The following is a 13,352-nucleotide window of genomic DNA, read 5'->3' as shown; positions in this document are numbered from 1 at the left end:
TCCCCCGTCGAAGAGTCGAATTAGGTATTCCAAAATCAACAGTTCACAAAGTTTTACGGAAAAAAACTGAAATTACACGCTTTTAAAATCCAGATACTGCAGGAATTGAAACCCGATGACGGTGTAAAACGTTACAATTTCGCTGTTGAAATGTCGAACAGAATAAGGGAAAACGCGTCGTTTTTAGATTATATAATTTTTACAGACGAAGCTACATTCCACAACAGACACAATTCACGAATATGGGGCTCTGAAAACTCACACACAATTATTGAGAAACAACGCGATTCGCCTAAAGTTAATGTTTGGCGTGGTGTGATGAAAAATGGTGTAATTTGGCCTTTCTTCTTTGCTGAAAAAACAATTAATGGAGTTGTGAATCTTGACATATTAACCGATTATCGCTTTCCTCCGCCGGATGAATTCGAAAACATTCATCGACTTCATTTCCAACAAGATGGTGCTCCCCCGCATTTCAATTCATCGGTCACGGACGCTTTGAACGAAAAATTTGGAGATCGATGGATAGGCCGGCAAGGACCCATACTTTAGCCTCTAAGGAGTCCAGACCTGACACCTTGCGATGTTTTCTTATGGGGGTACATCAAAAGCGTTGTTTTTACACAAAAATTCGTGAACTAAACCGCTTAAAAAACAGGATTAATGAAGCGATGACAACCATTAACGAAGAAATGTTTACTAATGTTTGGAGAGAAGTTGACTATCGTTTGGACATTTGTCGAGCGACTAAGGGCGCACATATTGAAATTTATTAATTATGTAAAAAAATGTTTGAGACGACAAATTTGAAAAATAAAAAACATAAACTGTAAGTAATTCGTTTTAATTTAAACCATATTCAAAACCGCACCATTTTTTTATGATAACCCTGTATATTGAATTATTAATAGTTATTAAGCACCTCTTATTGTAAAAAAAATGTTATACAATAAATAATAATTCAATAATAACAATAAAAATCAGAAGTTATTAGTGAAATAAAATTTTATATATTTTGCATTTTAATCCAAAAGTTTTTACAGTGGTTAATTATTATTATTATTATCAATAAATCAATATATTTAAATTAAAAAAAAAAAGTTTAAAAAAATTATATGTATATGAAACCGGATTCGAACCGACATGTGCATAGTTATGGATCCAACACGTCCTCATTTACACCACACAACTATTTGAGTGACGTAACAAAAATTACTATATAAACTAATATAAAATTCTGATGACACCAGAAAAAAAGTAATCCAATGTGGTGTCCACAACAATGCAATTGTGTAACTGTCGATTTTTATTAAAGAATTCGAGAATCGTATCTCACTTTGAAATGAAATAAGTTTAAATGAAGTGGAACAAAAAATGTGTATATGTAATTTAATAGGCATACGAGGTGCGACAATAAAGTAATGAGACTGATGTGACAAAAAAAAAATGTTGCTTACCGTTTTAGTCATGTTTAGTGTTGTCTCCTTCAAAGTAGTTCCCCTCTGATTGCACACACTTATTCCAGCGCTTCTGACATTGACGGTAACATTTCTGGAACTCATCTTCTGTAATATCCTCCAAGACCCTCGTCACAGCTTTCTGGACATCTTGTGTTGTTTGAAAATGGTGCCCCTTGACCGCCATTTTGACTCTTGGAAATAGAAAGAAGTCGCACGGAGCGATATCTGGTAAATAAGGTGGCTGTGGTAGTACTGAAATTTGTTTTGAGGTTAAAAATTGCTGTACTGATAGAGCAGTATGGGATGGCGCATTATCGTGATGCAGAATCCAGTTATCAGCAATGTTGGCACGGACACGAAGAACTCGTTTACCAAGTCTTTCTAAAATTTCTTTGTAGAAATATCGGTTAGCTGTTTATCCAGGAGGCACCCGCTCTTTATGAACAATTCCCTTGGAATCGAAGAAGAACACAAGCATGCATTTCATTTTTGACTTTGACATGCGAGCTTTTTTTGGTCTGGGTGATCCCTTTGAGCATCATTGCGAACTTTGGCGTTTTGTCTCTGGATCGTATTGAAAAAACCAACCTTCATCACCGGTGATAACACGGCTCAACAAATCTGGATTGATTTCCGTTTGCTCTAACAGATCGGCTGCCACATTTTTCCGTGTTTCTCGCTGTTGTATGAGATTTTTGGGGACCATTTTTGCACAAATCTTTCTCGTACCAAGATCTTCAGTTATTATTAGACGAACCGTTTCTCGATCGATGTTGAGTTCTTCTGCAATCATTTTCACGGATAATCTTCGATCAGATCATACGATTTCACGCACCCTGGTCAAGTTGACATCCGTCCGTGAGGTTGATGGTCGTCCATTGCGGTCTTCATCTTCAACATTCGTTCTGCCTTCACTAAAAATTGTATGTCACCGATAAACTTGAGCTTTTGACATAACCTCCTCTCCAAAAGCCTTCTGAAGCTTACCGTAAGTTGTCGTCGCGTTTTCACCCGATTTAACGCAAAAAGAAATGACATACCGTTGCGCAATATTTTGCGGTTTCATTTCTGTGAATAGAGATACAAACACGTGTTCACTTATTACAGCACAACTCACGACTGAGCAGTTGCATCAATTTGCCGCTTGGACTAGAAGTAGCTTATAGACCAAAGTCAAAGATGGTATGCCTACGCAAGCTGCGGGTTGCCACATCTTGCAAAGAAAAATTAGTCTCATTACTTTATTGTCGCACCTCGTATAAGGAAGTCATGTATATTTATATCACATTTTTTTATAAAACAATTACAAAAATGTAGTCACATGATTAGAAAACATTTTTGATAACCAAATAATTTAACGTTATAATAATTCGTGATAAATTTTTTTCGCGAATAGTCCTTTAAGGACCACCCAAATATTTCATTTAGTTTCTTTTTTTTTTCACAAGTTCTTCATTCTTTCGGAATGTTTACTTCTTCTTTTTTCAGTCCATTCTCTTTTATTGTGTTTTCTTTCTTTTTACTGACAGAAAATTTTAATTATAAAACTTTCTTTCTGTATTTTTTTTCGACTTGGACAATCTTTTTGTGTAATGTTGAACTTTTTTCAACTGTTTTTTTATCTGCTTAACCACCTTTTACTTTATAATCCCCTTATAATACAAAATAATGTTAAATATAAAATTAAATTTTTAATTTTCGATAAAAATAAAATAAAATAAATAATTTTTTATTAATTTTCAAGTTTTATTTCATTTTTTTTGTCAGTTGTAACGAGATTAAATTTGTAAAAATTAAATATTTTAACACTTTATATATGATTATTGAAAAGTTTTGAAATTTATAACTATCATGAAGCTTAAAGTTGAAACTTAGTTGCTTATTTATATTTGGGACCAATAAATAAAGAAAAAAATTTATTTATAACTAGCAGACCCGGCAATGCTTCGCTATCGCTAGATTTGAGTATATATGTATATATAGATTAAATGAACACAATTGGAAGTTTAATAAAACATTAACTAAATGAACATTACAGAACTTCACAAAATTTAACTTTTCTCTTTCTTCCATTTTCCTTATTTACATTTTAACCATATTCCGTTTCCCCATTTTTCCCTTCTCCCAATTATCATTCCCTTGTTTCCCTTTCACCCCTCTCCCCTTTTTTTTCTATATTCTCTTTTCCATTTCCTTTTCCCTGTTTTCCTCTTTTTTCCGGTTTTCCCTTCTTCTCTTGTACCTTTTTCGATTTTCCCTTTCTCCCTTTTTCCCCGCGCGTAAATCGGGCCAGTAGTTTTTTAGTTTATAGCGGACACAGATATCGGAAAAATTAAAATGGAATCGTAAAATATTTAGTATAGCGTGTCTTGCTTTTACGTCCAACAGAATGCGTTGTTTTAAAAAAAATTATATATATTTTTACCTGTCACAGGTGTGACATCTTAGATATATATGTCGGAGAGGCGAGGAGATTTGTCAGGGATTCAACGTTTTGTGTTTCACTCATTTTTATTATTACAAGTGGAGAATATATAAGATTATAATAAAGTTCAATTAATAAAAATGAGTAGATAACTCGTACAATGAAATAATTACAAATGATAATTATCACTTATCAATAACTCAGTAGCACACGAATTACAATATAAGATTAATTCAATTTAGAATTCAAATAATATTAAAACAACTTGCGATAGACCGAGGCTCAGGGAAATAACGAATTCGCGATCACCAGGACGTCTGTTCGATCTGGGTTCCAAAGCAAGACTGCCTTTTCTCAATATTCTCAAATAATATACCTACTGCATATTTCCTTTTCCTTATTAATTTTATGATACCCCTATCGTCCTGGGATCCCGACTACGTTGACAACCATGTGCCTACCTAGGCCTAAGCCTACCGCAATAAAACAATTTAAACCTTATTTTACAAAATATTACAAGTAATAGTACATTTCTTAAAACTACTAAAAATACAGATATTCTAAAGAATATTCTCATCGTTTTGTCGGAAGATACTCCACTGTACTTTATTCTCCGACATATATATATATATATTTTTTTTTTCAGTCATTTGACTGGTTTGATGCAGTTCTCCAAGATTCCCTATCTAGTTTCAGTCGTTTCATTTCGGTATTCCGAAATTTCGGAATCAATACCTAACGGTGGTCCAGGAGGTTAAAAAAAATATTTTTAGCTCTACAAACCCCGATTAGATTCAAATCCTAGTAAAAACAGTTTATACAGATTTTCATACTAGATAATGGTACTGAATAACCGGTGATCTTTGGTGGTTCGATTTTAATTAAACACAAATTTCAGTAAAGGTCAATTTGAGACTATACAAGGTTACACTTCATTTACATTCATACATATCCTTTAAAGTAATACCTTACGGTGGTTCCAGAGGTTAAACAGAAAAACAAATACTTCACAACCTCAAAAGTAAAATAATATATAATGAATATTATGTAAACTCCCTAACCCCAACCTTATGAAATATAATTAAAATTATTTAACTGCATTGATAAAGCGATATGAATAGGCAGTATACAGATATGAACAATTAACACGTTCCAAATTGTAGTGTACGTGTTCCTTATAATTTGTTCTGCTTTCATATCCGCTTTTGTTCGAATATGCATGTAATATGTTTGAACACAACATGCTGTCAGCAGTATAAAAGAGACGTAATGGATTTCTGAACCTCACTTCAGTTTCAAATGTGAATCAAAGTCTGGAGCCTCAATTTTTTTTTAATCATAATTTCATTGAAAATAATAATCCAGTCTTCGATTTTTTTTCTTTAGTTTGTGGTCAAAACGTTTAACTTTTTTTTAATTTGATTCTTATGGAAAATCAGTAAATTTGTGAAGAAAAAAAAATCGATGTGATCCATCTACATCCAGTAAATCGATAAGTAAAAAGATAAGATTTTTGTTCAAGGACAGTTACTCAAATTATAGTTTTACCACATTGGATGAAATACCGCAGTTCGTTGTTTATTTTCAAGTCCTTTCCGTTAGAAGGATGTAGCAATATAGATTAATTCGATACTTGAAAATTAAACATCCGAATCGTACAAGTAAACCTTTGAAATCTTTAAAAAGAAAATTCCACATTTTGAGAAATCAAAAAGCTTCTATTTGTAAATCAAGTCATACTGATAAAAGTACACTTGAAGCATCTTCTTCTTCTTCTTGAAGCATCTCGTAGCATTAAGAATAGCTAAGATGTCCAAACCATATACAATCGGCGAAAACCTCATATCACCTGCTGCAGTTGATCTAATTATTATTTTAATAGGCGTTGAAGATTTTTAATAGGCAAAAATATTTTTAAAAATCCCCTTTCAACAACACACATGATTCCGCTAAAAAGTAAATATAGGAATCGTCATTCATCATTTGAAAAATCTGCTTTTTGTGTTTCTGAGATACAGAATGTCCCATATAAAACACAAACCAACCTTATATTGGTAGATATTGAAATAATAAAAAGGCATGTGTAAATGTAAATGTAATTTTTATTATAACCATCCATTACCATACATTTAAATTAATTGTTGGTAGTGGCCGCCATCTTCTTGAGTACAAGCTTCAATTCTTTTTACAGCGTTTCTTGCAACTTTTTTCAAAGTTTGTGGCCGGATATTTAATACAGCTTGTTCAATATTAACTTTCAATCGTTCAAGTGTTCGTGGTTTGTTGCTGTAGGCTTTTTCTTTGAGGTAACAACGTAGAAAAAAATCCGCCGCAATCAAATCTGGAGAACTTGGTAGCCACAAGCCTCGACCGATAACTATATTACCAAAGAATTCCTCGACGAAATCAGAAGCTGAACCTGCGTAGTGCGATGTCGCATCGTCACGTTGTTGCCGGCAGTGTCTGTCTTCCTCTTCCAAGAGTGCGATGAACTGAAATAAAATATCCTGATATCGTTCTGCATTAATCATGTACTCGAAAAAAATAGGACCGATTATTTTCTTCCGCGATATCGCACACCACACGCCCAACTTCTGAGGGTGTAATTGTTTTTTGTGATAAACGTGGGAAATTTCAGCGCTCCAAATTCTACTTTTTTGGCTGTTTAAGTAGCCATCCAAATGAAACTGTGCTTCATCTGTGAAAAATAACGAATCCATAACGTTAATTCCCTCACGCAGAAATCAACCGTTGACAATATTGTAGCCGTTTTTCTTTGTCGGGTTCAAGAAGTCGATGAACCGTTTGAATGCGATAAGGTCGTTATTGTAATTGTTTGGTCGCCCGACGAACAGTCGATTTAGAAAAATTAATTTCAGCAGACAAACGTCTGATCGATTTATTTGGCGAGGCGAGTAATCGGTCTTTGATTTCAGCGAATGTATCTGTATTCAACACTGACGCAGATCTTTTGTGTTCCTTATTATTAACAGAACCGGTCTCTCTAAATTTTGCGACTAACCTTAATACTGATGTTTTGTTAGGAGCCGGTTTATCTGGGTACTTATGGCGAAAAAAATCTTACACTGCAACCGCTGATTTCGTACTGAAGTACGACTCGACAATGAAAACACGTTCATCTAGCGAAAACACAATCTTGTCTCCAGCAATACACTGAACGTTATGTTTGCATTGTTGTTTCTATCGGTAGTGTTCCACTGCGTCGCCGTGATGTTCAGATGTTGGACTAGTCCATTTCAGAAACGAGTAGGGCAGTAAGCTTGACTTTTGAAATTTCATGGATGAGTGATTGATGGGTTGCGTTTTATATTGGACACTCTGTAGATACACTTTTGGAGAAGCTTTTAAATAAAAAACAAACATATTAATCTCAACGTATGAGAGAACGGGTCGCGTGGGGTAAACACCAGATGTGCGAAACGCACACCTGGTGTTACGTAGGTTAGGGACAGGAAGGGCAGCCCTCCAGCTGAGGGATGGACTGGTTATCCAGAAGAGGAAATCGGCGTATCCTGATCATACTAGGAAGATTCCAGTGAGATACCTTAACAGGGAGGTCAGACTGCTGCCACGACACCCTGAGGTGCTTAATTTCCGGACTGGTTGCCTTAGGGGGTGTTAATCAGGGGGTAAATCAGAAACAGAAAAAATATATAACCATCTCATTTCACCGAAGAAACTGAAACCTGGGAGAAATTTTTCGCTAGCTGAAACTCCATAACAAAGGGGTTTTCGACTGTATGAACCTTTTTTCCTTATTTTAACAACTTGATTCTAGTTGTTTTTTGTAATTCCAATATTATTTCTATTTCTTCCTGAATCATTCTGTATTATACACATACATCCTGGAATTTTTCAGTGCTAAAATTGCAGGATTTACAAAAATCTTCGATATACAAAATTTGATCCTATTAGAATATTTTTATTATCCACAGCCAGAAAATAAAAAAAAAATACTCTTTCCTCCTCAAGTAACTTTATTTTCTTGGTCTAGTAAAATTGAATATAGGAAACCAAACATAAAGGTCAAATCATGTTTAATTGTTTACTAGAATTATCCTTAAATAAAATTTATACAGATATTTCTTTAGTAAATCAAAACTAATATGTCCTTAGTACGACACCTAAATTTATTTTTTTAAATTCTTTTACATATAAAATATATAAAAAGAAAATATATACAACTAACCTGTAGGTTTTATCCATGATATGTAAAGCTGTAATTTCTTTCTCGAACCCATTCTAAAAACTCGTACATTGACAGTTAGATTCTTCACTAATGATGCGTATATGAAACCGAAATCAGTAACAGAATCTGAAACAAAGATAACTAGAAATTAAATATTGTTATTATAATCTTCTACAGAGTATAAATAAAAATTAATATTTGTTTGTTCCGTATGCGTGTACCATTAATTCGATTGCGATGAAAATTTGGTGAATTGTTGTGCGCACGCCCGCAAAGATTTCTGAATTAGTTTGGACTCGCTAAAGTGAGGAGGAGGGTTGAGATATTTCAAAAGATTATATTTATGTTCCGATTTGGCTAAATATATTTGGCTATATATATACAGGGTCAATACAAACAGAGCATGCTGTACACATGTGGGAATTCTTGAATGAATTAAAGAGTACTGGATATATTAGCAGCAGTGATGACCCCCAACGATCCTCAAATGTCTCTTTGCCCTGGTTGTCTTCTCCCACTCAACCCATTCAGCCCGGACTGAATGAGGAGAGGACAAACCTTGAAGCCAGTCAAGGCTGCCATCGTTTTTTTTATAATTCCTCTTTGTAACAAACAAGATATAATTACATATATACAGGGTCATTCACGGGAACCGGATGTTTTTAAAATAAACATAAAAAATTGCATATTTAATTTAAAAAAGTTTTATTGGTACTGAAACACATGTTAAATCAAAGCATTTGTTACTTACTCATTAACGAAAACTTATGTCAGGCAAGTGATGTCCATTTTGGGCAATACATTGTTGTAGCCTTTCACGGTAACTGGCCTCAATTCTTTGCAGCTTATCTACATCAATCTGGGTGACATGACGACGAATTGCGATCTTTAGGTCCTCCAATGTACGCGGTTTATTGCCGTACACACGCGATTTCAGAAACTCCCACAGAAAAAAACAACAACTACTGAAGTCGGGTGACCGAGGGGGCCAAGGAATGTCGCCAAATCTGGAAACGATCCGTCCCGGAAACAAGTTACGGAGAACAGCCATCGTTGCCCTCGCTGTGTGTGCTGTAGCTCCATCCTGCTGGAAAACACATTTTGAAAATCGATTCCCCGGTTTCGTAACTCACGGATGAAAAACGTATTCAACATCGCAATGTAACGATCAACTGTTACAGTTACGGCAGCGTCACTTTCTTCAAAAAAATACGGTCCAATAACACCGATCTTTCCTATCGCATACCAGACAGTCACCTTTGGGCTATGAAGTGGTCTCTCGCGAAGCCGATGTGGGTTTCTTTCTGCCCGATACCGGCAATTCTGTTTGTCGACGAAGCTATTCGGATAAAAATGGGCTTCATCACTCATTAACAATAACAAATTTTCATTTTCTTCAAAAACGGTAAGCATTTGTCGACAAAATTGTAATCGCTGCGTGAAATCTTGCTCGTTTAACTGCTGCACGACGGCTATCTTGTAAGGATGGAAATGCAGGTCTGTATGCAGAATTCGTCTTACCGTACTTGTGCTCATTTGAAGCGCTGCTGAATGCCTCCGAATAGAGCGGCGTGGGTTTCTGACAATGGCTTCCCTTACACGTTCGATGTCCTCCGGAGTACTAGCAGTTCGTCGGGGACCCGGTAGTTTTTTCTTCAATATTGAACCGCTTGTTCGAAGGTTGTTTACCCTTCGCAATATTGTGTTACGAGAAGGGACACTTGCATTACGATGGATATTAAACTGACGGCGGAAATTTCGGTGAATAGCAGTTACGGATTCATCATTTCGCACAAAACTGTCATACGCGTACAGGCGTTGGTCTAGCGTCCACGGCTCCATCTCAACGACTAAAATGTAAATGCTATGAACAAAGGAAACGTCAGACACCAGCCACGTGCCCCTCTCACCACGAACGCACGAGTACAACCCACTTCAAAAACATCCGGTTCCCGTGAATGACCTTGTATATATATAAATTAGTTACATGAAAAGAAACATTTTTTCAAAAGAAATGATTCGCTACGTGGGGCTGGGGTCGAGATATTTCGGAAAATTGTATTTATGTTCCGATTTGGCACATATTCTACATATATATATATATATTTGTTTCAGAGAAATTGAGAGTCTGACCTTGGGTAGTGATTTTAAAACGTATTATGAAACCATTAAACACAAATGAATTAGAAAAAAAATACAAAAAATATATTTGATTACATATAAAAAATTATTTTTTAAAAAAGCTTTTATTTAACTAATATTATTAACATTAATAAAAAAAGGAAACAAACGTCTTGTTCGCTCTGCATCGGATATCCGTACGTGATCCAAAATCTTCCCTTTCCAACGATATATGTAATTTATATTTCCGGCCAGGTTTTGCGTGGGCTTGTTGCGATTGCACTATGAGGTATGAGGGTGTGAGTGGGCATGTAACCCCCTTTCCAGAAGGAATGCTTCGTTAGCGGTTCCAGGAAGGGTGGAAGCCAGAGATGGCGGTTTAGTCGGTAGTGCGCAGGTTTACATACGCATATTAATAATATCTTTCGGCACCTGTTAGCGAGCCTGACACTAATTAGGCGTCCGTAAATGGGATTCCCCAACTCTTTATTAAAAAAAAAATAAATAAATAAAATAAAACATTCTGCGGCTGAAATATAGAATTTTTATACTTTTTTACACGTTTTTTTTTTTTTATTTATTACACGTAAATATCGTCCAAATTACACTTATTATTACTTAAATCTTGATAAATTCTAAACATGTATACACCAATTATTGTGCTATCACTTCTAAGGCGTGACCTACACTGAATGGAAATGAGTGAGAGCGCCAACTTTGTCCGATCTTCGCTGTGTTCCCCTCTCCGCTAACCTGATTACCAGTGACGCAAACTCAAAATCGTCTCGGCGAGCTGACCATGTATGTTATCAAATGACACCGCATTTACATCTCTGAGACTAATAGTTAGGGAGTTATTAAGGCAGGATGATGTAGACCTTTTCCTTACGCCACAAATTTCTGTTCTGGTACCCATATGTTTACGTGTGATTTTAAAGACGTTTTATGTTAAAATATAAAATAAAAGTAATTAAAGAACTAAAAAAAAAAAAATGAGAAACGAAATACATTCACCTTCTATTCGATGTTTGTTATATTTGTATATTTATTTGAAAATCCTTACCTACAGATTGATGTTTTTTCCATATGTTAGGGGTGATGAGGGAAGCTTAATTCCAGATTTTTAACATCCCCCCTCCCAAAGATTTTTCAAAAAGTCAAAAAGTTTTTGAAATGCGTTTTTCTCTCAATCTATGCATTTTAAAGAAACGTTTTTCAAACAAAAAATATAGAGGACATTCTTTTCTACAATTAATGTTTTTGAAGTTATGCCGTATAATTTGAAATTGAAATACTAGAAGGCGCTGAAATTGTAAAAAACGGGTTTTTTGCTTTTTTCACCGGAAAAAATTGGTTTTCGTCTGTATTCCATTTGGAAAAGTTGTTAATCTCAAAAAACCAGACAACTTTTATTTAAACAATTTTCTTGTACGACTTAACGTTTTGGAGCTGTAACTTGTGAAAGTGTGAAAATGGTTGTGAATTGGGCACGGTCTAGTCGTTTACAACGTTTTTTACTACTTCAGCGCCACCTAGTATTTCGATTTCAAATTATACGGCATAACTTTAAAGACATTAATTGTAGAGTAGAATGTCCTATTTTGTTTGAAAACTTTTCTTTAAAATGCATAGATTCAGAGAAAAACGCATTTCAAAAACTTTTTGAGTATTTCGAGTTTTTCAAAAATCTATGGGAGGGAATGTTAAAAATCTGGAGTTAAGCTTCCCTCATCACCCCTAACGCATGAAAAAAACTCATCACCCCTAACCCCTATAGATCAATCTATAGGTAAGGATTTTCAAATACAGTCTATTTTTATGACAAATTGCCTGTACTATTAGCTAACGCTAAGATCGGACGAAATACATTTTTACTTGTACAAAGGATTGATAACCAATTATATATTATTTTTAACTTATGAGTAAATCCCCATTCCCCCAAAGGGGGATAGTCTTCCCCTTTTTGTATAATAACATTATATATTATTTGAGCAACAATCATAGTAAATAGTAAGTACTAAGTACTAAAATCTCACAAATGTTCGAGAATAAATTAATATTTAGGTATAGTATGAAATCATACGAACTATTTCGATATATACAGTTTTTCAACATTATTAATCTTTATACTCTATCTATATACTCTATATACTCTCTATACTAATCTATATACTCTATGCTGAATAGCTAAATATATTACAATTTGTCAAATACAAAACGGTACAGCTTTCTCTAATTCATCACTGTTAGCTAGAGAATATTTCATTTTGTTCATTAATTAAATACCTCTTCAGACATAAAACGTCACAGTGATACGAAACCAAAGTTAATTGATGGATACATATTTATCTTTTGTCGTATGCAAAACAATCATTAATTACAATTACTTAGTTTAAAACAGTAAAAACTTTTATCTAAATTTCATAAATTATTAATTCATTTATCTTGTCTGTTTCTACTTATATTTTGTGATAGTAATGAATTATGTTAAATATGAATATATAAGTAAATTTACCATTACAATACATTATACTTCTTTATGAAATTTATTACAGTTTTTTCGGTCTAATTTTGTTTTTTGATTGCCTTTCTCAGTTGGTCCAAGTGGTAGGATTTTGGTCTTTAACTCGGAGGTCCTGACTTTAAAACCCGGTCAGGGATTGCGTTTTTCATACGCTACAAATTTCCAATCGGTCTAAATGATCATAGCAGTCGATGCCTGCACATATCATTAAAGAAAACTCCCCCCAAAAAAAACAGCTGATCAATAAAGTGCAATAATATATTAATATTTAGATTATACTGTAAGGTACGTTAAGTATTTTAGTTATATGAACTTTGCTCTCTGAAGTTTTGACGTGAAAGGTCTTTAAAGTTACACCGAAACGGGTACCAGAAAAGATATTTCTAGCTTAACGAAGAGATCTATATCGTTCTGCCTTAAAAAATCCCTATTTATTAACCTTATAGACGTAAATACGGAGTCACTTTATAACTTACATAATCAACTCGCCAATACGACTTTGAGTTTGCGTCACTGGGAAGCGGGTTGGCGGGGAGAGGATACAACGCAAATCGGCCAAAACTGTTGCTCTCGCTCTTTTCCATTCTGTGTAACTGATGACTTAGACATAAT

The 13,352-nt window shown here is 34.5% G+C and overlaps 1 protein-coding gene across 1 annotated transcript in view; it reads right to left on the bottom strand.

Moving 5' to 3' along the window:
- LOC142334062 (uncharacterized) overlaps positions 1 to 13,352 on the bottom strand; it is a 101,558-nt gene that overhangs the window by 18,836 nt on the left and 69,370 nt on the right. Inside the window, exon 3 of the mRNA XM_075381730.1 lies at positions 8,096 to 8,221. Within this exon, the coding sequence (XP_075237845.1) occupies positions 8,096 to 8,221 (126 nt within the window). The remainder of the gene's footprint in view (positions 1 to 8,095; positions 8,222 to 13,352) is intronic.

Source organism: Lycorma delicatula, chromosome 13 (genome assembly GCF_047948215.1).
Source record: "Lycorma delicatula isolate Av1 chromosome 13, ASM4794821v1, whole genome shotgun sequence".
Lineage (NCBI taxonomy): Eukaryota > Metazoa > Arthropoda > Insecta > Hemiptera > Fulgoridae > Lycorma > Lycorma delicatula.
The sequence above is the reverse complement of the archived record's forward strand: the minus strand, read 5'-3'. Positions and strand labels throughout refer to the sequence as shown.